Source organism: Papaver somniferum, unplaced genomic scaffold, assembly GCF_003573695.1.
Source record: "Papaver somniferum cultivar HN1 unplaced genomic scaffold, ASM357369v1 unplaced-scaffold_30, whole genome shotgun sequence".
Lineage (NCBI taxonomy): Eukaryota > Viridiplantae > Streptophyta > Magnoliopsida > Ranunculales > Papaveraceae > Papaver > Papaver somniferum.
In genome coordinates this window covers 500,211-526,782 of record NW_020641040.1, presented here as the reverse complement: position 1 = coordinate 526,782, position 26,572 = coordinate 500,211, and the positions used below count along the sequence as shown (strand labels likewise).

Sequence of the window (26,572 nt, the reverse complement as noted above, 5' to 3'; positions counted from 1 at the left end):
TGGGCGACCTAAAATCACCGGTATTTGAGCACTAGGATCCTGAACAGGCTGAGTATCTAGAACAACAAAATCCACTGGATAAATAAATTTATCAACCTCAATCAGAACATCCTCTATGACACCACGAGGTACTTTGACAGACCTATCAGCTAATTGTAATGTCATTTTAGTCGGTTTCAACTTACCAAGACCTAGATGGTTGTATACATGATATGGGAGTAAGTTCACACTAGCTCCTAAGTCAAGCAATGTCTTATCTACTAAATAATTACCGATCACACAAGATATAGTAGGGCATCCAGGGTCTTTATACTTATGGGCTGTTTGATTCAGAATGATCGAACTTACCTAACCAGCTAAAAAGGCTTTCTTATGGACATTAAGCTTACGCTTTCGTGTACAAAGATCTTTAAGGAACTTGGCATAAGAAGGCATTTGCCTAATTGCTTCTAACAAAGGTATGTTAATGGTTACCTGCTTAAATATCTCCATTATTTCGTTAAAAGTCGACTCTCTATTTGTTGGAGCTAACAACTGTGGGAATGGGGCTTTAGGCATAAAATGAGACCTATCAGGAACCGAATTGGAATCACTAGAAATTTCGTCAGTCTCTTCAGCTAGTGGCTCCTGCTGGTCCTCTTAGGGACTAGAATGGGAACTAAGAGGGGGATCTACAGTATGTCCACTATTAGGCATGGCTACCTTATTGTCTACCGTTTTACCATTTCTAAGGGTTGTGACAGAATTCACTTGATTAAATGTTTTCTCTCCTCTAGGATTGGGTAATGGTTGACTAGGGAACTTACCTTTTTCTCTTAGAGAATCATTGATCAGACTAACCTGGTCTTTCAGTTCGGAAATAGCCTGACTGTTTTGTTGTCCTATCCTATTACTAGCCTGTAGACTCTGTTCTACTGATAACTGAAACTTTGCAGTATGCTGAGTTAACAAGGCGATAGAGTCCTCTAAACTGATGATCTTCTTATCCGAAGGGTTTTGAAACTGTGTTTGACCTAAAGGATTCTTAGTATAGCCAGAACCTGGGGGAGCATTAGAATTACTAAACTGACCGTGACTCTGGCCCTTAGACCATGAAAGGTTTGGATGGTTTCTCCAACCAGGGTTATAGGTTTCCGAATATGGGTCAATCTTATGAGAGTTATCAAATCTAGTGTTATTGTAAAGAGCATTGGCTTGCTCTTCCATAGCTCGGCCTTCCCAAAAAGGCTCTATTCTACTAATAGTATGACCCAATTCTAAGGCTTCTAACCTTTTTGCTATCACTTCAATTTTGGCATCTGATTCATAGTCTTCTACATTATTAACGTTTCCTCTACCTAGAAGAATTGTTTTCTGAGGTGCCCTACTATTTTACCACTGCTGGGTTTTTCGGCGATTTCATTCGAAAATTCCATCGCTGCATCAACAGTTTGGTTTTCAAATCCACCAGTGCATAGAGACTCAACCATGGTCGTTGTGGAATAATCTAAACCGTCATAAAGGATCTGAACTAGCCTAACCTTTTCTAAACCATGATGAGGACACTGGGATAATAAATCGTTGAACCTTTCCAAATACCTATATAAAGATTCTCCCTCTTGTTGTGAAAATGTGCATATTTGCGTCCTAATAGACGATGTTTTGTGCCTAGGGAAAAACTTATTGAAAAAGGCAGATGTAAGTTGTTCTTATGTATGTATTGACTCGGAGTCCAAACTATATATCCACGACTTGGCCTTATCTTTCAGGGAAAATGGGAATAACCTAAGTTTCAAAGCATCATCATCTAAGCCTTTAATTCTTAGAGTACTACAAATTTCCTCAAAATCCCTAACATGGTAATAGGGGTTTTCATTCTCTTTCCCTGAAAAGATTGGGAGCATCTGTAAGGTCCCAGGTTTCAGTTCATAGGTTTCCTCCGTTTCAACTAACTTAATACACGAAGGACGAGTCGTCCTAGTCGGATTCAACAAAGCTTTTAAAGTTGCCATTTCTGGCACTATCAGAATATTAGGGATTGTCTCCTCAAGCGGACGTTCAAAAACGGACTCTTCGAAAATCGTACTTTCTAAATTGAGGTAATCGAGACGTTTAGAACTACTATGTTTCTCTACCTAGGGTGTCTCTTTTACGTTCATCCATGCAAAAGAATAAGGAAGGGGATTCTATTCAATCACAAAACAAGGCTGACTCAACCGAATCAAACCTATTGATTTCTAGCAAACAAAAAGCATGATGTCTCCACTTAGATTGTTTGTAGACCAGCTTCTAATCCTTCGAAAGGGAATTCGTTACAATTTAAGCAAACCCCTCTGCAATCAATCTGAGTTAAAGTAAGTTGAATAGAGGCGAGGGAAGCTCGGTGGAGCTTTGATACCCAAGGCCTCACAGGTATTACAAGGCGGCGCAGTCACGCATTCAACTTACAAAAACTGTCAAGAACTTCGAAGTATGCTTAAAAGAGTAACCAATATTTTTTGAATGACTTTCCTGTTAAGCTCGTTACCCTATCGGTCTCGTTCTAGTCAAAATATTAGGATTAGGTTCGCGTAGGTTACGTGTTCCTAAAGCGGGCAAGAAGAGAACGGTGATGAAATCCGAACCCTTAATCTCAAGCCAATATTACGATTCCACTCAATCACGATAGAAACAACAAGATCAGATCACGCAACTACAGAGAAAATATTTGGGTCTGGCTTCACAATCCGAATGAAGTCTTCAAGTCTTTAACCTACAGGGTCTCCAGTAGAAACCTAAGGTTAAAGGAGAATCGACTCTAGCTGTGGGGATTAGGTTTCCCAGTTGCTAGAGCACTCCTTTATATAGTCTCCAAATCAGGGTTTGAAATCTAAGTTACCTTGGTAACAAAGCATTCAATATTCACCGTTAGATGAAAACCTGATTAGATTCAATCTAATATCTTTCAACCGTTAGATCGAACTTAGCTTGTTATACACAAATAAAATGCACGTTCATTTAGGTTTGTGTAACCGTACTTAAACGTGTACACCTAGCTAGTTGGTTAAACAGTAGTTAACCAATGGTTAACCATATGAGCAATTTCATATCAACCTTATTCATCTTCACCATAACTAGTTCAAATGACTCAAAAGAACTAGTTAGAGAGTTGTTCAATTTCTTAAATCTCATAGAAGTATAAGAGACACAATCGAAGCAAAAATAATTTTGATTCACACGAATCGATTCATGAACATTATGGCCACGATTTGCAAAGACTGCATTCCTTAGTTTATATATGTCTTAGTTCACGAATAAACCGTTTTTAGAAAATAGCCCACTCAAGTATGCATACCGGTACGCATACTTAAGTACCCGAATTGAGTTTTTTTCAGTTCACAAACTCCAGCAGAAATTCTCGGGATGTGAACTTCCGGTAGTACGCGTATTTAGCTTCCGGACATCCTGAACCAGTAAAGTACGCATACTTTAGTTCAAGGATTTTGGACTTACACAAGTATGAGTTCACATACAATATTTATATCCATTCAAGGTTATATATTCAAAACTGTCATTTCAATCATTGAAACATTCTTAGAGGATGTTCAATAGAGGTTATTCACACACTATTTTTCATTAAAGCTATTTTCAAGATATTGAAATAATCAACATGACTTTCGTCATTTTTTAAAGATGAACTCAGCCAAAGCGAAAGCTTACCAACACATATTTCGAGAAATATATAAGCGAGATAGACTCGGCTCGAAATATCAAATGTGTATAATCGAAGTCTATATAGCAATACGACTTTTGTCTCAAGATAGAAGATAGAGTAGATAGACTTTTGAGTGAGTTCAAGTCTCCACATACCTTTTAGTCGATGAAGTTCCACCAGTTCCTTGAGTAGTTCTTCGTCTTTGCATGATGAACGTCGTGGAGTCTAGAGCTCAACTTCACTTTCAATCCTAGTCCGAGACTATGATACATCGCCTTCTATATTAACCGGAGGATCATAGCCTTTAACAACACGTACCCATGTTTGAAAATCACGATCTTGAAGAAAAGCACACATAAAGATTTTCCACCATAAGTAGTTTGAGCAATCGAAGAATGGTGGTACGTTTATGGGGATACTATTTCTGTCCATAGAGTCAGATCGCTAGCAATCTGCGAGTCTAATTGAATACAAGAGAAATTAACTTGAACGGTATCGATGACCAATGTTCAAGGAAAAATCAATTTCAATCAACAACCAAAGTTTGGATTTACCAATTTATCGATTCAACGTAAAACCTGTGATATTTCAATTATATAACAAAATATAATGCGGAAAAAGAAATAACATAGACACAAGAAGTTTTGTTAATGAGGAAACCACAAATGCAGAAGAACCCTGTGACCTAGTCCAGATTGAACACACGGTAGTAAGCTGCTACATACACTAACCTACTACAAACTAACTTCGGTATGGACTGTAGTTGAACCCCAATCATTCTCACACCGATCAAAGGTATAATTGCGTTCCTTACGTCTCTAATCCCAGCAGGATACTACGCACTTGATTCTCTTAGTTGATCTCACCCACAAATAAGATTTGATACTGTTAGAGCATTGCTCGGTCAAACTCGCATGCATTGCTATATGTCAATGTTAGTGATCAAAACTATAAGTCTTGATTTCTAGCCTATTTGTAGATGTCTCGGACTAGGACATAGATATTGTAGTTTAGCTTAAATCTCTCGACATTCATCTCTTGAAGACGAGGAACTACTAAGGGGAGCTTGTGGAACTTCTTCGAAAAAAGGTATGTGGAGACTTGAACTTATATATCACTTGGAAAGTCTATTTCTACTATCTCCTATATTGAGACATAAGTCATGTTACGATATAGTTTTCTCTATACACATTTGAGATTTCGAGCTGAGTATATCTTGCTTACATATTTCTAGAAATATGTGTTGGAAAGATTTCGCTTCGACCAAGTTCATCTTATATCATGAGAAAATTGTCGAGTAACATCTTACATGGTTTTTGTGATACAATCATTTGGTGTAATACTTGGAAGGTTTCAATAATGATTATTTCAATATCTTGAAAATTTCTTTGATGTTGATAGTGTGTGAAAACGGCTACTAACATTATAGAAGAATTTTTCAATGATTGAAATAAAGAGTTGATGATGTAATCATCTTTGGATATAAACATATATAGTGTGTTCGCACATTAGTGTATAAGTCTGTAAACCGGAAGCCAAGAATATGCATATGTGTGTATACGGATGTGGTGAAGGAGGAAGGTTAAATATGCATACCCGTACGCATACTGAAAGAAGTTCTCAAACCGAGAATTTCTGCTGACTTTGGTTTTGGCAAAACTCACAAACCAGTCACCTTAAGTATGCGTACCCGTACGCATACTGGCAGAAGTTTTTGAACCTAAAATTTATGCTGAGTTTGGAAACTTCACAAACTCAAAACCGGTTGCTTAAGTACGCATACTCGTACGCATACTCGCACGCATACTTAAGCTGGTTACTTTGTCAAATCGGTCAAGTTCATGAACTTAAACATTTAAATCATAAGGAATGCAATCTTTGCAAACCGTGGCTATAATGTTCATAATTGATTCAAGTGAATCAAACCGATTTGATTTCAATTGTGTTTTCTAAACTATTAACAACTCTTAACTAGTTTCATTCGAGTCATTTGAACTAGTTATGGTTAAGATGAATAAGGTTGATATGAGAGTAATCATATGGCTAACCTCGGTTAACTATTTGTGAACCAACATGGTGTACACGTTTAAGTACGACTACATAAACCTAAATGAGGGTACATTTCATTTGTGTGTAACAAGCTAAGTTCGATTTAACGGTTAAAAGATATTAGCTTGGTTGAATCAGGTTTTTTATCTAACGGTGAATATTGAATACTTTGTTACCAAGGTAACTTGGATTGCAAACCCTGATTTGAAAACTATAGAAAGGATAACTCTAGCAACTGGGAAAACTAATCCTCACACCTCACGTGTGTTACTTGTTGCATAACTAGAGTCGATTCTCCTTTAACCTTAGGTTTTTTCTCGAGACCCCGTAGGTTAACAACTTGATGACTTCATTGGGATTGTGAAGCCAGACCCAATTATTATCTTTTTAATTGCGTGATATGATCTTGTTGTTTATATCTTGTTGAGTGAAATTGAAATAATTGGCTCGAGATTTTATATCTCTGATAGGCAAGATAGAAAAGTAATCACAAAAAAACTTCGTCTCATCGTTTTTGATTCCAAAATAACTTGTTTCGCTAGTCGATTAAGTTTATTGTGAGATGATTGATAATACTAGGATGTTCATCGAGAATATAAGTCCGGTTTATCAATTGGTTCTTGTTCACCTTGATTTATCAAAAGACAGAACAAAAACTCTTGGGTATTTCTGTGGGAGACAGATTTATTCAATCCCATAGACTTTTCTGTGTGAGATAGATTTATCTATCAAGTCTTCGACTTTGGTTCATAGCGACTCTTATTTGTGGGTGAGATTAGCTAAGGGAATCAGGTGTGTAGTATCCTGCTAGGATCAGAGACGTAAGGAGCGCAACTGTACTTTGAATCAGTGTGAGATTTATTAGGGTTCAACTACAGTCTAGTCCAAATTTAATTGGTAGTAGGCTAGTGTCTGTGGCGGCTTAATATAGTGTCTGTGTTATTTCTTTTCCACATTATATTTTGTTACATAATTGAAATATCACAGGTTGTGCGTTAAGATCAATCAATTAAAATATCCAACCTTTGGTTGTTGATTTACATTGATTGACATTTGAACATTGGTCTTTGGTACCGTCCAAGTAATTCCTCTTATATTTAATCAGGCTCGCAGATTTTTATTTGATGATTGCGGATTGAATTAAGAGTTAGAGATATTAAACTCTTTGATATAATTTAATCTAGATTGAGTCTAATTGTCTAGTTGATTCTCTGAAAAGTGTATTAGAGTAAGTCCTCTCAGATTGCCAAACGAATTGTTGTGACTACTTTTTATCTTGCCTATCGGAGAAATTAATCTCAAGCCAATCTTACGATTGCACTCAATCACGATAGAAACAACAAGATCAGATCATGCAACTACAGAGAAAATAGTTAGGTCTGGTTTCACAATCCCAATGAAGTCTTCAAGTCGTTAACCTACAGGGTCTCGGTAGAAACCTAAGGTTAAAGGAGAATCGACTCTATCTAATACAACTAGTATCACACAAGAGGTGTGGGGGTTAGGTTTCCCAGTTGCTAGATTTCTCCTTTATATAGTCTCCAAATCAGGTTAATCTAAGTTACCTTGGTAACAAAGCATTCAATATTCACCGTTAGATGAAAACCTGATTAGTATCAAACTAATATCTTTCAACTGTTAGATCGAACTTAGCTTGTTATACACAAATGAAATACACGTTCATTTAGGTTTGTGTAACCGTACCTAAACGTGTACACCTAGCTAGTTGGTTAAATAGTAGTTAACCAATGGTTAGCCACATGAGCAATTTCATATCAACCTTATTCATCTTCACCATAACTAGTTTAAATGACTCAAAAGAACTAGTTAGAGAGTTGTTCAATTGCTTAAATCTCATAGAAGTATATAAAACACAATCGAAGCAAAAACGATTTTGATTCACTCGAATCGATTCATGAACATTATAGCCACGATTTGCAAAGATTGCATTCTTTAGTTTATATATGTCTTAGTTCATGAATAAACCGCTTTTAGAAAATAACCCACTCAAGTATGCATACCGGTATGCATACTTAAGTACCCCAATTGAGTTTGTTTTCAATTTACAAACTCCACCAGAAATTCACGGGATGTGAACTTCCGGCAGTACGCGTAGGGGTACGTGGATTTAGCTTCCGGACATCCTGAACCAGTAAAGTACGCATACTTTAGTTCAAGGATTTTGGACTTACACAAGTATGAGTTCACATACAATGTTTAGATCCATTCAAGGTTATGTATTCTCATTTCAATCATTGGCCAAAGCGAAAGCTTACCAACACATATTTCGAGAAATAGATAAGCGAGATAGACTCGGCTCGAAATAGAAAATGTTTATAATCCAAGTCTATATAGCAATGCGACTTTTATCTCAAGATAGGAGATAGATTAGATAGACTTTTGTATGATAGATAAGTTCAAGTCTCCACATACCTTTTAGTCGATGAAGTTCCACCAGTTCCTTGAGTAGTTCTTCGTCTTTGCATGATGAACGTCGTGGAGTCCAGAGCTCAACTGCATTTTCTATCCTAGTCCGAGACTTAGTTATAAGTAGACTAGAAATCAAGACTTATATTTTTGGCAACTAAACTTGACAAACAAGATTGAGATAACAACGCTTGCGAGTTCGACCGAGCAGTACTCTAACTGTTTTCATGCTGAAAAACCTTATAGAAAAATTGAGCATAACTTCAATTTTCATTACAGTTACTTTTTTTACACGATCAACATCAGAATTAAACCCGCAATCTATACGTTGGGAGTCCGACCCCTGGCCAACTAGACTAATGCCAGTTGGTTAACTTTCATTACAGTTGGGTTTTGGAAAGTCTAATTAAATCCAACTGTAAATAATATTTTGTACTTCTTTTTTCCATGTCTGATGTATTCGTATCTTTTAGTATACTTTTGGGTGAACGAACAAATTTAGCTCAATATTAGGTAGAATAAATCAAGAAATCTTAAAATTGAATTCATGTTGTTAATTTTCAGGTGAAAAACAAAGTCAGGATTGGGTACTCGGGAAAATTTACGGTTAGGTTATGGATAGTCCAAACATTACTATAAACTTGACAAATAAATTATGGGTGAATTACGATTGAGTCAGCTGCAACAAGGACCAACCGTAAGTATGATAAAATTACTTCACCAGAGTTATGGCAAGGTTTGTGAGCATGCCAACCCAACCGTAATTCTGAGAATCCTCTTTTGTCCTGATTTTTCCAGAGATACGGTTGGGTTCGTAAGATTTTAATTACACCTAAACTCTTCAACATCAGCCATCGATCTACACCTAAACTCTCACCATAATATAGTAGATTATGGCTCAACAGAGGGTACAAGTTCCTAATTTCACTCTGGATGAAGATTTATGCCTTTGCCGAACTATGTATTATGTTATCTAAAAAGAGGAGAATAACGACATCAACATTGTTTAGTGACAGTGAGTTATTAGAGAACCATTTATGAGAAGTTTTATTCTAAAAATGCTAATCCTTATAATAATGATGGAGCTAAGTTATTTTGTTATATGGAGATATATACAGAGATAACTTAAAGAATTTATGGCATCAGTTCGTTTTAAAGGTAAAATACGAATTAGAGGTGAAATTGACTCTGATGTTTTAGAGAGTTCTATTCAACAATGAAGAAGATGAAAAAGGTCAAAATTCCAATACTTACATTCATATTTTTGACATCTTTGTTGCAGATAAGTAAAAAACATGAAAAATTAGGGTTTCTGAGTTCAAGTATAGATGTTTGAATCCATAAGAAATAGGGGTTCATGTGTGTGGTATGTGTCTATATCGAAGATGGGTTTTTGTTGGATTGAATATTGAGAGTAGAATTGGATATATTCTTGAGTTACAGAGAAGAAATAGGCACGATGCTGCCTGAGATCAAGGAGATGATGTCTGAGATCGAGAAGATGCTGCTGCTGGTGAAGATTAAAGAGGGGTTATGCAATTACGATATGATTCTGCTACTGGTGAATAATCATTCAATGATAGAGGAGACGATTGAGATTCATGATTTTTGTAATTAGAGTTTAAGAATGAGTTTTGGCTAGAACTCGAATTGGTTTGGATTTTGGGAAATTTGTGGAGTTTCTTGAGCTGAGAGTGAGTAGATTTGATGTTGTTATCCAAGATTGTGGGTTGAACCTGTGTTGTGAGTTGTTGCTGCTTGATTGCAGTCGATGGAGATAAGGGATTTGGGGTCTTTGATTTTGTAAGTTGTATACGATGGATTTTGGGATATGAAGATGGTGTTTGCTATGGTGTTGAGAAGAATTAATTGAGTGGCTTTTTCTATGAGATTCAAATTTTAAGAAAGAATGGGTTTGATGAAGTTCATCTGGGATTATAAATGAATGAGTTTATCTCGGATCTAATTTGAATTACGATAAGAAACGAAAGATTTAAGATGGGTTTGATCCGATTAAAATAAGGGAAAAATATTTAAAAGCCATCTTGGAATTTCCATTCTGCCTATTTAATGGTACAAGGAAAAATCGATATTCCGCCTATAAAATAGGTACGAAGGGAGTAGTTAGATTCTCTCTCAAAGTAATTAACAATTTTTTTCTATTTTTCTTTTTTTGTTTCTTTTGTGAAAAGGGGAAAACAAATTCGTAAAAATAACAGCGAGCCCATATATGTATTTAATTCCAAGTGTTTTATGCATCCGAATTTTCGTCGTTAGGCATATTTGAACGATGATCGTCACTGCCACTTGTAATGTTTATGATATAACAAAGGACCAAAACCTCGGCGAATCGGGAGATTTTTTCTGAGTCAACTCAGTCTTAAAATTTTTCAAACTCTTATGTTCAGATCTTAATGTTTTGCATCGAATCTTGATTTCTCACCCCTCTTTTCTGATTAAAAGGATGCTAGCTTGAACATCCCTTGGATTTTTTTTGTTTTGTTTTAATCTTTTAACTAGTTTATTCAAAGAAATTTCATTTTGTTGGTTTCTTATTTAAGATATGAGTAACTAATTTCTTCTTTTCTCCATAATGTGTATGCAGTTTTTCATGTCTTTAATGGCGTTTGCCTGTTTTGATGTTGTGATTGAAGCGTTTGCAGAGTTTTTCTTAAAGCTTTTGCTTGAAGGTCCTGATAGAGATGTTATCCTTGGTTTCAGTGTTGCTATGTTGAAAAAGTATCTATTCAGTATCAACTACCTATGAAAGAATTCTAACATTTCAAAATTCAAAATCATAGACAAAAAAGGAAAGTCAAATTACTCCCCAGTTTACTCCTTTTTGGTTGTTTACTAGATAGCTGTCATAGTTACCATATTTTGAAAGATTCCCATTCTACAATTAGTTATTATGACTGCCAAAAAATCAGTTATTCCCATTCATTTTGTTACATTAATTTTCGAAAAAATATATCTTCTACCAGTCAGTTTCTCTTATGGAATCAATTCCTTTATAAACCCCATTTATCTAAACCTATTCATTTACATCTCAACAATAGTCTTCCTAATTTCAACTGTAAAATGGAAGAAGGTAGTTCAAGCAATCTGGGAGAACTAGTAAATAAGTTCAAGAAAGCAACTCTAGAGCTTGGAGATTCAAATAAGGTTGTCATCTTTCAGCAAGTTAATGGTACAGAAAAAGAGGTTAAATCCAACTGGGAAGCAAGTGGGATAGGAAAAGTCATTATTGAAGGGAGAATGAATTACCAGACGGTGGAGAATTTTATCAAGTTCACCTAGCCATTCATATCAGAAAAATATATGAGAATAGTAGAATTTGAACCAAATCTCATGATTTTCAAATTCAACAAATGGGATTTGTTGATCACAGTCATTGAGAAAAGGCCATGGAACATCAACAAACATCTTATGGTGGTTCATGAGTATATTCCTGATATGGTTTATACTGAAAAACATTGGGGTTTCCAGATGTTTTGGATACAACTTAAATATCTTCTACTAGAGCATATGAATATTGCAACTGTTACAAAAATGGGAGAAGTCATGGGGGAAGTTTCCGGGATTGAACCAAAAGATGCAATTCTTGTTGGAACTGATCCTTTTAAGGTCTATGTTAATGTTGACCTATCAATTCCATTAAGAAGAGGAGTGAAATGTATTACAAGTGATGGAGTTACTAAATGGCAACAATTTTTCTATGAGAGGCAGCCTAAAAGCATTTGTCCTGAATGTTATATTATCAAAGTTGCTTGTAAGGAGGCTGCAATTTATCTGGCTAAGGCACATGAAAAGCCATATTTTTTTTTTGGAAAGGCCAACCATATAAGAAGGAATATCTCAACTATTGCATCCAACACTGTTCCTACTACAAAGAAGAATCAGAAGAAATTTTTCAAAACAACAGTCTTTGTTCCTCCAAAGGATGGAATTCCAATTAATATGGATTTCCTTCTCAAGCAGCAATTGCCAGAAGACTCAGAAGATAGTAGACTTGGGAAAAGACACAGAGTTGATAGAGGTTTGACTGATGATGCTGCTGTGCTTGAAAGTTCTTCTCAACAAAGCAACTTGGATAACAACTCTGCCAGCCAGAATACTCTCATGGTCACAACTGGAGACAAACAAGCTCATCACACTGATATGGAGAATCAGGTTTCTACCATCACTTTTTACTCTAAAGTCTTACCCTCTTTTACTTTATTTATCTAAATAATCTCATATTTTTTGGAAAAACTTATTCTCTCAGCATGAAGTTTCTGTCTTGGAATCACTAGTACAAAAATTAATATCGGTGACATGTCAGAACTGTCATGGTATCTGTTTTATAACGGTTTTAGTGGAATCTGTAAGTGTCACCAAAGCCAGTGTCACCGTAGGGTCCATCTTATGGTGACAGTTTTTAAATGTCACATAACCTTTACTATTAACCTCTAAAACTGTCATCTGATATATAGAACCGTCATTGTAAGATACAACCATAACAGCTTTAAAGAAAAACCGCCACCTTAACAGTGTTACAGTGGCAGTTTTCCCTGGTAAGCGTCATATAACATCCTCAAAAGTGTAATGGGATGTCTAAAAGCGTCGGCATAAGATACATTTGCCAACGTTCTGTCCCTGTAAACGTCATTTTATAATACGATAGTCCATTTTTTTCTTGCCAAAGTGAAATTAAATATCAAACCAAATTAAAACCAGAATGAACTTGTATATCATTATTGAACTCAATTTACATTTTCATTTGAAAATAAAAATACATCTTATCCACACCACATTGGGAAGTATTTGGAAAAATTACATGTTGCAACATAAAATTTAATATATAAATTTCAGTATGCACTAGTTCGGAAGTCTTTGACCAGTAGACAAGATTGACGCATCGCAAGCAAACCCGAAACCAGAGGAGCTTGAAGTTGATTAAACAAAGATGAAAACATTCCATCACTCTGCAAAAAGTATTTGAAAACATTCCATCCCCAATTACTCATAGTCAAAGAAAGACTGTAATATTTACTTAATTTTCTTTGAACAATAAATTAAAAAATGTAAATTTCAAAATTTATAAGCTCACACTCACAGGGAAAGTATTGGGCATTATATGATTCATATTGCACCAATTTAAAGTCAATGCCTTGAGCAGTAGGTGGGACTTAAGGCCTTTGAATGTCAACCTTTCTTGTTAGTACCTGAAAAAGAAAGAGACAACCATATTCAGCCATAATAATGTTGTTAGTTCAGTACATAAACAGAAAACAGTCTATCAACAACAATGCTCATGTACTTCTAATGGGATAGACGTAAATGTCAAGGTCAGTGCTTAAAATTTGTGTATATATATATGTTCATAAAATATTCCAAAACCAAAATCTTGACAGTAAATAATAAGCTAGTTGGAAATATCAACAAAAGTGGGCACTAGCACGAACCTAGGATGTCAATATGTTCCGCCTTCCATTTTCCCTTCAAGCTAAGGAGTGTATAACCATCACACTAGATCTAGTTTTTGTCCAAACAAAAATAAAACAGTTAGCAGTTTGGCAAAAATAAAATCTTATCCTATTTGAGAGTAAAGTGGTAACCTTGTTCATAGTCAATTCTAAAATTTCTAAAAACTGAGTTGAGGTCTGCTTATTCTGTTGTTTGCTTGACATCCAATACCGGCTTCCGAGGAAGACTGTAATTGATTAGTTCATTCTCCCATGGCTTTGAAACATCAATGAAAGCCCTATATAATCGACAGTGTGATAATAATTGAAGCTTGCAAGTTGCAACCCATCGAGGTTTATCTGCTAGCCTTAGTTGAATTGATCTGATTGATGGAGATGTATTAAGAGTTTCATTCAAAATAACTCAAAAAAATAGAATCAATGAAAGCGATCAATAGCTAATCATCGTACTACAGAAAATGGCTGCCCAAATAAATCTTCAATTTAACAACAAATAAGAAATACATGAATTAATCTAATGATACCAGTTTTTAGCAGAGAAAGTGAGGGAGAAGGAGATAGGAAAACGAGAGAGATCCATAGCCGCGGAGATTAGAAGATTGAATTAGGGTTTTAAGTTTGTTTTTTTTTTTCTTTTTCTTTTTTGGTATATATAATCGTATCCTTTAGTGGCCATCTCGGTGATAGTCTCAACTAGATCTAACGGCTCTAATTAGTGATACGTGCATTCCGCACATCCCCTAATATTTTGTAAAGTCCTTATTTATGATTTTCATTTACTTCCGAGTTCGGATTAATATCGAGAAAATAAATAAAATTTCAATAAAAAACTCTGGAAGATAAAATAGAATTTTACAATCGATTTTTTCATCCGCAGCGGTTTTGATAAGAAAACATTATCTTATCTCCTAAGCTAGCTTGACGGTTCACTGAAAAACCATTACGCTATAGAGAATATAGCTGACAGTTCATAAATGTCACTGTATAGTAGGTATATTGTAACAGTTTATAGATATGCCCGTCATAGTAATCACTACCTGTGACAGTTTATACAACTGTCAGATTTATGGAATTAATTAATGACGGTTCTTAAGGAAACCGTCACCTAATTTTTTATCAGCAATATATAGTGACGTTTTTCACTAAAACTGTCATGAAATAAAATTATGAATTGTCACCAAATCGCACATTTGGCCTGGTGTGGAAATTTTGGAGAAGACAAAGATGAAAAGTGAAGAATCTATAGAGAAAGCAAGAATCATGACGATACGAGGAGGAGGAAGGAGTATACAGTGTAATTCTATAACTAAAACATCAATCTCCGATGCAGATTTTCGAGCAGGAATAACAGGAAGAATTCACAAACGAGATTACAACGGAAAGAAGGTGATAACAGTAGAAAAGGAATCCCCATTAAAGGAATGGGAGAAGAAGCAGATAATGTTTGCAGCAGATGAAATTCCGTAAGAAAATTTAAAACGAACAGATCCGTTAGTAGTCATAGTAACGGCTGAGTGAAACAAGAATGATGAAAAGACGAAAGAATCAGAAGAATGGGCGATTAATAGAATGTTGGTGGATACAAGAAGTGATGTTGATATCTTATTTTATCGTGCATTCAAAGCCACATGATACAAAGATGCAGATATGATATATCCAACTTACAATATACATGGATTTAATAAAACAGTGACAAAACCAAAAGGTGAGATAAGATGCGAATACTGTTGGGAGAGATACAAACGAAGATAATATTATGTGTGGTTGATACAGAATCACCATACAACATGTTATTGGGGAGACCATGGGTGCACGCGATAAAGGATGTAGCGTCAACACTACATCAGTGTATTAGATTCCCAATCCCAAGTGGAATAGGGGAAATTAAAGGAGATGTTACGAGTGCAAAGATTTGCCATCAAGTAGACGTAATAAATTATGAAGGACGTGCAAAAAAGCGAAAGGATCATTGGAGAAAAATGAAGGAATTAAAGAAGGAAGAAGAATTTCGGGTATACATGATTAGAGCGAAGGAAGGAAAAGGAATACCAAGCGAGATACCAGAGAAGGAGGGTGAGCCAACTCAAGAGATTAAGGAACCAACACCAATGGGGGAACCAAGAGCGAATTTCACTGCAGCAGAACCAACAAAAGAAATAAATGTTGGAACGGAAGAAGAGCCAAAACTATTAAAAATAGGTACCACAATAGATAAAGAAGAAGAAGAAAGAATAATAAATATTTTGCGCGAGTATAATGACATATTCGCATGGAGTATGGAAGAGATTCCAGGAATAGATCCAAATATCGCATGTCACAAATTGGATATTAAAAAGAATGCAAATCCATTTAAGCAAAGAATAAGGAAGATCGCAACGACATATGATCCTCAAATAGAAGCAGAGTTACAAAAAATGTTGGAGGTAGGGATTATAAGACCGGAAAAATATCCAGAATGGATAACAAACATGGTTGTGGTACCAAAGAAGAATAACGGGGTAAGGATTTTTATAGACTTCCGTGACTTAAACAAAGCATGCCCGAAAGATAGTTTTCCTTTGCCAGACATCCCGCAGATGGTGGATCAGCATCAGGAAATCACAGACTCTCGTTGTTGGACGGATATAAGGGTTATAATCAAATTCCTTTAGCTGAAGAAGACCAAGAACATACTGCCTTTTTCGCACCAAGAGGATTATACTGTTATACGAAAATTCCATTTGGATTGAAAAATGCAGGTGCGACATATCAAAGAATGGTAGAAAAAGTGTTTGTCAAGTGAATACATACAACACTGGAAGTTTATGTGGATGATATGCTAGTAAAGAGTAAAGAAGCAGAGGATCATGTAGATAACTTGAAGGAAATATTTGAACAAATGCGAAAGTTCAATATAAAGGTAAGTCCAGAAAAATGTGTTTTTGGAATGTCGTCGGGAAATTTTTTGGGATACATAGTATCAAAGGAAGGGATTTAATTTGATCCTGAGAAGGTAAAAGCAGTGCGAGATATGCCACCTCCTGTGACAGTAAAACATGTTCATAAATTAAATGGTTTGATAGCTTCTCTGGGGAGATTTATTTCACGTTCTTCTGATAAGTGCAAACACTTTTTCAATATATTAAAGAAAGGAACAAAATTTGAGTGGATAGAGGAGTGCGACAAATATCTACAACATATAAAAAATTACTTGATGAATCTATCCATTATGCAGAAAGCAAAGCCAGGAGAGGATCTGTTGTTATATTTGGCATCAACACCGTATGTGTTAAGTGTTGTTTTGTTACGCTCAGACCAAGGAGTAGAAAAGCCTATATATTATATAAGTAAAACGTTCAACTCTGCAGAGAAAAAATATTCCAAGATTGAAAAATTAATTCTCGCGCTGGTTTATGCATCCTTCAAACTTCGCGTATACTTCCAGGCTCATAAGATTAAGGTGATCACAAAGGTACCAATTGAGTCTGTAATGAAGAATTCAAAAAGGTCAGGGATAATTAAAAGATGGAATGCTCAAGTTGGGAATTCTGGGATTAGTTATGAGGTTTTATCTTCACCTAAGTCACAGGCTATTGCAGATTTCCTAGCAGAATTTCCATTGGAAGAAGATGAACATGCAGAAGATATGATGGATGTAGATGAAGAACATGGGAGTCTTAAAGATTTATTGACATACCATAATTCAAAAAGATGGGAAATACTAGTAGACGGATCATTTAACGGAGAAGGAAATGGGATTGGAATTGTCTTTATCTCACCAACAGGAGCGCGAATGGCCTACTCATTTAGGTTGGAGTTCTCATCCACAAATAATTAAACCGAGTATGAGGAAGTTGTACATGCATTAAAGTTATCTATCGAAATGAAGATAAAAGATGAGCGAGTAACTAGTGACTCACAGTTGGTAATTCGTCAGATATAAGGAAAATATAGTTCAAATGAACTATCTTCGCAGAAATACAAAAGGTTGGTCATGGAGTTAGCAGAACGAATTACAAAACTAAGTTGGAGACACATAGGCAGAAAGGACAACATATTAGCAGATGCATTGGCTTTCATACCTTCCATGTTAGTATATCCCGCTGCGCGAGATATAAAGATACAAACACTCTTTTTATCATCTATAAAGAAAGAAGAAGAAACAGGAGCAGATGTGATGATAGTAGAAGACAAGGAAGAGGAACAAATGAACGAAGACAAAGATTGGAGAGATGAACTTCATTTATATTTGGAAAATGGAGAGGTACCAAGAAAAAGGTTAGAAGAACACAAGTTAAAAAGTCGTGCGACGAATTACGAATTCAAGAATGGTATTCTGTATAAGAGATCATTTCTTGGACCTTCGCTTAGATGTCTTACACGAAAAGAAGGAATGGAAATTCTAAAAGCATTACACTATGGGGATGCTGGAAATCATAGCGGAGGAAGATCACTCGCATACAAAGCGAAGATACAAGGATATTATTGCCATATATGCATGAAGATGCAAAACAAGTATCAAGGTGATGCGAAGAATGTCAACGTCATGGAAAAAAGATACATGCACCCGGAGCAATGCTAAACACGTCAGCGAATGCATGGCTATTTGGAAAATGGGGGATTGATACTGTCGGTCCGTTTATACCAGGTACAGGAAAAAGAAGATATTTGATCGTCGCAACAGACTATTTCACAAAGTGGGCAGAGGTAAAAGCAGTTCAACATATTCGTGATAAAGATATAATCACGTTTATTTTTGAGAATATCATATGCAGATTTGGCATCCCCGCACAGTTAGTCTCTGATAATGGAAAGCAATTTGAAGGCGATAATATAGAGATGTTACTTAATGCATTTAAAATCCAAAGTGGAAAGTCTACCCCTCTATATCCGCAAAGTAATGGACAGGTAGAGGCAACTAACAAAACAATCGCAGATATACTGAAGAAGAAGTTGGAGGGACATAATAAAGGGTGGTGCGAACAAGTACATAATGTAGTATGGGCATACAGAACAACGAGGAGAGAAGCAACAAGAATGTCACCCTTATGTTTGACATATGGGGTAGAAGTAGTGTTACCAACAGAGGTCATTATCCCTGCAACAAAGAAAGAAGCTTGAGAGAAGAATCTAAGTGCAGATTTAATTTTAACAAAACTTGATGATCTGGAAGAAGTTAGGGAGGTCGCTCTACAACATATGGAAAATTATCAAAGAAGATTAGCTCGAGAATACAAAAAACGAGTAAAGATAAGAGATTTTCAGCCAGGAGAATTGGTGCTGCGAGAAATACCGATTTATCAAAAAGGAGGAGATGGGAAAGTAGAAAATAAGTGGGTCGGGCCATATATAATCAAAAGAATAGTTGGTAATGGAGCTTATGAGTTGAAAGATCCTGAAGGAAGAGATGTAGGACACAAATTAGATCGTCCTTGGAATATATTATATTTGAAGAAGTATTATCCATAAATACTTGCGATATGAATCGCACAAGTGAAAATGATGTGAAGTTACGCATATGAGTTCATATTTTGAATATGGATGTAAAATTCAATTCAAATGAGAAAAGTTTGAAGTCTTCGCATGGTGCCAAGAAATTATTTTATAAGACAGAGGCAAATGTAATACCTTGAAGAAAGACCTTAATTAATAGAAGGCAATAGAAATAAAAACTCTAATTAGGGAGGCTAGGCATCCGAATGTGGCGTGCATCCTAGTTCGCATAAATACAAGAGGCAAAAAGTAAGACCTATCACACATCATAGTCGGGGAAAAACTGGTAAAGCATGACTGAAGGGAAAGCTACATCGACCCTTGAACTTGAGTCATGGAGATTTGGGGTGAGAAAAACGAAAATGCCCATCCAAGAAAGACACCTAAATCGAAAGATTGGGGTAATAAGATCTTTCCTAAGGAGTGCAGAAACTCGATCAGGGCGCCGAGGTACACGGTTGGGTCAAGAGTGCCCGGGGCGTCTGGAGCGTACCTTGCCACTCTTGAGAAGTCCTGGATATGATGCACTCGGTCCGAAGATACCCCACTTAGGGTGCAGTCTAGTAACCATAAACCTTATCGGTGGAGGTATAAGAGGCTGTGAAATCAACTGGTTGTTGTATTACCGGATGGGAGGATCCAACCTTAACCCGGTAGAGGTAAGATTTCTTGAAGGGGAAACCAGGGGGAGATAAGGACGGCATCCTCCATTATGTCAAAAGACATAAATGTCATGAGGCTCTTTACTCACGGGAGTATTAAGGCTTGTCATATTTACGCATATAAGAAACCTGAAGAGGTAACAATACAAGAATATGATAAGGCGAGATAAATGGGTCTTTACATTTAGGTGGAATGACTGCCTGCGATCTCGTCGCACAGAGATAAAAGATACATTCAGGCAAAATAAGACCTTTACTTAGGAAGGAAAAATAAGACCTCAAGAGAAAAGTTATATATAAACTAATGTTGTTTTGCAAGGAATCAAAGACTTCGAAGGAAAAAATAAACTCGTACACTTGTTTCTTACAAGAAATATAATAAGAGGCAAGTATGGGAATTAAAACAAAGTGATATTATCCTTCTTGATCAAGAAACAAATTCAAAATATGTCAACCAGAAAAAGGGGAATTCAGATAGTTAAAAAATAAAAAGACTAAACGTTGCAAGAAGTTAAATCTTGTTCAATCAAAGACTTTTCAACATTAATCTTGCTTGAATTCGGGTCTTTAAATTCAGCACCAGCCTTATCAACAGACTCCACATTGTCAGATTTGTTCTTTTCAAGTTGATCCTCATCATGAAAATTGATTTCATGATCTTTTTCATCATCGCTTACAAAATCGTAGTCACTATCTGCCACAGGATACTCTTCGTCTTCGCTTACAATAAGTGGAGGGACAGTTACAGGAGAAAGAGAATTGCTCAGAAGGATCTGGTTAACAAGAGTTTGAGCCTTAACATGAGCTTTGCCAATAACTTCTTTCTCAATATATATGGCATTAATTTCCATGAAATTTTGAAGATATGCGAATCTTCTTCGCGCCCGGTCCCGTGAAGCATTGAAATAAACCTCCATATTTGTATAAGATATCTCCAGGTTCGCACGATCTTTGCGAACTTTAGCTAAGTCAGACCTCAAATGGGAAATAGTAGATTGATTCGACTTTTCGGAACCTGTAAAAAGCAATATGAGATCATGATTAAGAAACAAGATTCACATTAGTAAAGTATACGATAATAAACAAAGAAGACAAGCAAAATAAGGAAGTCAACCTTAGCTGACTACCTTCGCAGAGTTTAAAAAAGGAAAGAGTACTATGCTTCATACTTTCCATAGCTTTATCAAAATCATCACCAACTAAACCATTGAGGCGGGATCGAATCTTCTTTTCATCAGCAGAGAGGGATTTATTCTTTTTCTTAAGGACATCATGAGAATGCTTCAATTGATCATATTGTTCTTGAAGTTGGTTCATCTTCACAGTCAAGTTTATTTTACTTTGGATGATTTTTTCATTCTGGGTATTTAATTCTTTAAATGATGCTTCGTGCTGAGCTTCTAGAGTGCAAAAATCTTGTTCTCGATCTTTATTTATTTTCTGAAGAATTGAGTACTGAAGCGAAAACATTGCTTCTTTCTTTAGAAATAAACGTTTATCCATCGAAAGAATATGGTTTTCTTCTGATAAGGTTTGAAATCTTAAATCAGCGCTATACAATAATTTAGATAAGTGGGAAATTTGAGCATTTAATATTTCAATCTCTCGAGTAAGATGACTATTTTCATGAGTTAGATTGTTAATCTGGTCGAGCGAGTACAAATATTGGTTATCTAATTGGTTTAATTGGATATGAAACTTCTCATTATTCGCACGGGTATCTTCAGCAAGAAATTTAAAAGTGAATCTCTCCGCAATTCTCTTCTGGTTTAAATCTTAATAAATACATGAATAAGTTTAAAAGAAATGAATAAGCGAAGACATGTACTATAAGATGCAGTGAATAAAGAGAAAAATACCTCTAAGTTTTTGGTATTTGTTGCGAATATCTTCGGAATCAAGAATTTCAACTTGAAGTTCTCCTTTCAGTCTACTAATTTCCTTTTGTAGAAGATTGTTCTGATGTGAAAATTTTAACTGGGAGAAGCTAGATTCAAAACGTCCTTCAGCTAAAATCATTCTACGATGAGATTCCTGAAGAAAAATTAAGATAAGGATAAGTGATAGGGATGATACGATCAAGAAAACATATATATGAGGCACTTACCAAGACATCTAGAGTAGTATGAAAGCTTGGATCAATTTGAGAATGAAACTCATCCCTAATAGCTTTGTCAGAAGGAAACCCACATAGTAATTTACTCAAGGCAGAGAAAATGCGAAGTCGGTGAGGATCGTTAGTAGACGATTGAGCAAAATTGATAATGCCAAGTAAAGTTTGAGAAGCAAACCTTATATTATCCAAATCTTTCTTATCAAGAAAAAGAGGTTCCAATAAAAAAGAGGAAGATGAAGAAGCGGAAGAAGAAATAAAAAGAGAAGGAGTAGTAAAATTTGCAGGGTTAGGAATATCATTTTGTATGGTATCGGTGTTTTTTAAAGTTGAAATAGTTTGAACAACGTCCGAATAAATCGCAGAGGAAGAAGTAAAGGTATCCTTTATTCCTTGATCATCATACATTGGAGTAGAGGTATCCTTTGTTCCTTGATCAGCAGTATTCTCATCGGAAGGAAAGATTTCTTCGAGAGTAACGAACGATTTCGCATCAGCAGGATGAGTATTAGCTTGAGTTGTCTTTTCTGCGAGAATAGGAGAGGAGACGTTCGCAACACCAAACTCAGGAATAACAATATTTGATTTAAGAGCTAAAGTCTTGCGATTTCTCTTAAGCTTTGGTCTTTTTCCACCACCCATCTCACAATCGGAATCCTGAGAAAATAACGCAGATAAGAAATAGAGGCAACAACATTGTTTGATAAAAAATAAGATATTTCTTACTCCTTTGTTATGCGAAGTCTTCCTCTTGGGAGATTCTTTGTCTTTGGTATTTGAAGAAGACTTGGGATTGGGAACAGTTATTTTGAAGCCATCTGAAGATGAGTTTTTGTTGCAAACAGTATGGGAATAAAGTTAATCATAAGATCAACAATTGTGATTATCAGAAGAACAAGGGATTTATTTTGATAAAATATGCAAACCTTGAGTCGAGATCCATGAAGATAATAATAAAAGAACAGCAACAACAACAGCAGAACCAATGAATCAGAGAAGCAGTAGCAGAAAGATGAAAATCTCGAAGAAGTTGGAGAGAAAAAACGAAATCAGAAAAGAAGAAAAAGTTATTTCTCTAGGATAAATTAATAAATAGGTAAAAAGATGAACGGTTAGAAACCTGGTTTATCGGTAAAAAGGAGAAGAATTGGCACGTGCAGATAAATAGACTCAAATTCCGGAAGTGTGTCGGCAAAGTAGAATATGAAAAGTTATACATATGCGATATTTTAGGATGGAAATTTCTCATATCGTTCACTCTATAAAGAGAACGAAATGAGAAGAGGCGGAATGTAGGAGTGAAATATCGCACATTCATTATGTTTGCGAAGTAAAGGTTATGTAATGTAAGTGAAGATCATCGCACATAGTAAAATGGAGGTGACGTATTTGATGATGTCAGCATAATCACGAGTAAAGTGTGAAGATCTGTGCGAAGATGAAGGAATGTACATGAGCGATTGTATCGCACGGTGATTCCGAAAATAAGGGATTTATTAGCTGTCATCCACTATTTAGTATCCTATATAAAGGGAAGGGCTATCATGTAATAGGGGGATCCTTAGGGTGTGTTAGACAAGAGATCAGGAGAGAGAAAGTTTATTTGGAGAGCAAGTAAAACCTTTGTATCATCTTGTATCCAATTTAAGATTTTAATGAGTAAATACATGATTTTTAACATGTTTTCTTAGTATATTGTTCAGATTCTTACACAAAGTGTGGTTGTAGGATTTCCTGCAACTACGTATACATAAGGCTTTAAGATTTGCATGGCTTATCTTCATTTCTTAATCTGTTTGAAGCTATTGGACTCATATTGTAAGTTGAAAGAAACACGCAAGGATGTGTTAGGGAAGCTCATTTATGCTGTAGTGTGGAATATATGAAATGGTAGAATTTTTGGTAAAAACAGTCTATTGTTCTTGGGCTGACATCACCTCGATGTAAGACCATTTTGTTTACCTGGGACTTGTAATGCAAGTGTCTTAACCTTCTCTGAAATGAACGTATTTTCTCGTTGAATATACTGTAAAAAAATTATTTTGAAAAAAAGTTTCACAACAACTTTTTTTCTTTCTTTCGATATGTGAAATAGAATTTCATCAAGAATATATGGGAACAGTTTCTAAGGGAGACAAAGAAAGACTCTTCATGGAATTCTCTGAAATTAATCAAGTGAGAAATGGATTTTAGTCCATGCTTTTTATAAGATGAACCCATATTTTCTGGAATCAAATTTGTTATTAAACATGGAAAGCATTGCTACTTCCATTAATTGTTATGTGTTCCCACATAGATGTTCCCTTGTTTAGTTATTTTACTTTATTCCGGGTTCCTATACATATAAAAGCTCGGTATGTTTGATAAGGAGTTCAAGCCCGTCATTGTACATGTGACTTAATTGCAGCAGCATTATGGAACACAGCGATATGTAATTGTAATGTCAAGCACTATTCAGAAAAGTACCGGCATAAAGGAGAGGGACCATGGTACACGTGACTCCGGTACCTTCAGTATAGCGACAGCTTTTTTACAACCTAGCGGCGGCGTTAGCTGTACGATCGGGATTCTCACCACGAGAATTAGGGGGCCCTGGTATAAATCTCAGATGAAAGGAGTAGACAAGGGACCAAATACAGCGAACCCTAGAGCTAGAGCCTAGAGAGTGACAAGTCTTTATCGGTTTGCCCTCATTTCCCTCTTCAACGTCCCTAATCAGATGCAGTGAGTAGTCCATCATCTATCCATAGCGATCGGTCTGAAATCTGTTCATGTGTTGTTGGGTCCATCGCATGCTTTCGTTATCAATGTAAAGTTAAGACACTCAACCTCCCAAAAGCTTTTTCTTCCGCTGGATAATCCAAAAAAGATAATACAGATGAAAGAAATTTATATGTCTTCGTGTTGATTTTGCTTTCTTTCCATTTTTTGTACAGTACGATGCTTATCCTCACCTATTATGTTGGCAATATATATGTATAACTTAAGGCCGGACTTTTCCAAACCAAATTTCGACGCCCACTATTACTGCTCCTAGAAAAGACCAAGCCAATTCTACAAACCATCATCATTTTTTCAATCAAAGTTCCTCGAGTTCTCACTCAAATCATCATCGATGCCAACGGTTTCCTCAGAACAATCTTTTTCGTGGGTTGATAGATCTATCTTCGATCAAAACCCGTCACCTTTTAATGAAAACGATACAGAAGAAATGTTATTGTTTAATGTTTTAGCCGAAGCCGATCATATTCAGCAAGAAATAGTGGAAGAAGAAGATAGTATAGTTTCATGTAAGTTAGATGAAGAGATTAAAACAAAGGAAAAGGCTTATAGAGGTGTTAGAAGAAGACCGTGGGGAAAATTCGCAGCGGAAATAAGAGATTCTACTAGAAATGGAGTTAGAGTTTGGCTTGGAACATTCGATAGTGCCGAAGCAGCTGCTTTAGCTTATGATCAAGCTCCATTTCCTATGAGAGGATCCATGGCTGTCCTTAATTTCTCTGCTGAACGTGTAAGTCATTCATTGAAAGATATCAAACATGGTTTCGAAGATGGGTCTTCACCGGTTTTAGCTCTTAAAAAGTGTCACACTTTGAAGAAAAAAAAGAGCACTAGTAAGAAAAACAAAACAAGAGAAGTAATTAGATCAAGATCATTACCATCTTCTTCATCGGCATCATCATCATCGTTCATAGATCACGACTTGCTTGAGTTTGAGGATTTAGGAACTGAATTTCTGGAGGAACTCTTAAGTTCTTATCAAAGTTGCAGTACAAGTAGTTCTAGTAATTCATCATCTTGAATTCCCTCATTAATCTTACCCTAGCTAGTTAATTAGCTTATTTTTCTTAATTATTCCACCCTTCTTACTTATATTTTTCATTTTCCTTTTTGTTATTGTTGAATCTTATTGTGTGACGAGAAAGGAAGAGCCTTGGGTGAAATAAGGATTTTCTAAAGGGGTTTTGTGGATGTATGTTTCCCATAAAAAATGGATTTAGAGAGAATTATTGGTGATTATATTTATAGTTGTAAATTATATACTACAAGTTGAAAGATAAATATGTTTTTATTATTATTGTAGTGGAAAACTCCATTATTAGTTCCAAATAATGAATTTCAGAACAGATCGACTCATCCATTTTTTCTTGCTTAAACTTTTGCGCGAAATGTAGGTGACTTGTTTTGATTACACAAACCATCTTTTTTTTTTTTTTTTTTGATTCAAAATGGAATTTCATTGATCTAATTCAGTTGATTACAATTGATGATATCCTCCTTAGCCCAATCTTGGATATACCGACGAATATTACTATCATACTCAAAACCTACTTGATCAGTTCTAATCTTTTTATCTATTTTATCAGCTAGACTGTTTTTAAGTTTATTTACTGATTGACACTTGAAAAATTCATGACCTTGTAATAAAAACTTGATGTCAAGGATAGTTCCTTGATTCATCCAATGAGCACAAGAGTTTTGTTCATTTATTGACCTTACTAAAATTTCATTATCAAACTCTAAGATAACTTTGGTGTAGTCTCTTGTATTTGCCCATTCAACTGCCGGTTTCATAGCCAAACTCTCTAGCTGCTCCACCTCCTGATCAGCTATCATTCCTCTATTGAAGAATTTTCGCTCCAAATCATTGACCTGCCAAATTCCTCATAATTAGAGCTATACTACCTGTATAAGTAATTTTATCAAA

At 35.7% G+C, this 26,572-nt stretch overlaps 1 protein-coding gene, 1 long non-coding RNA gene and 1 pseudogene across 3 annotated transcripts; 2 read left to right on the top strand and 1 right to left on the bottom strand.

Moving 5' to 3' along the window:
• The first annotated feature begins 1,527 nt into the window (after positions 1-1,527).
• Positions 1,528-1,627, top strand: LOC113341678 (annotated as a pseudogene).
• An 11,392-nt stretch (positions 1,628-13,019) lies between these two features.
• Positions 13,020-14,219, bottom strand: LOC113341648. 2 transcript variants are annotated; one of them, XR_003356076.1, is made up of 5 exons: positions 14,142-14,219; positions 13,750-13,979; positions 13,597-13,666; positions 13,248-13,356; positions 13,020-13,116 (listed from the first exon to the last, which is right to left on the bottom strand). It is a non-coding gene; the product is annotated as an uncharacterized LOC113341648 (long non-coding RNA). The 2 variants fall into 2 exon arrangements; XR_003356075.1 differs by having other exon boundaries at positions 13,750-14,213.
• A 10,563-nt stretch (positions 14,220-24,782) lies between these two features.
• Positions 24,783-25,978, top strand: LOC113341667 (ethylene-responsive transcription factor 1B-like). Its single transcript, XM_026586456.1, has one exon. The coding sequence runs from the start codon at positions 24,980-24,982 to the stop codon at positions 25,664-25,666; it is 687 nt and encodes a 228-aa protein (XP_026442241.1). The 5' UTR covers positions 24,783-24,979; the 3' UTR covers positions 25,667-25,978.
• Positions 25,979-26,572: the final 594 nt, after the last annotated feature.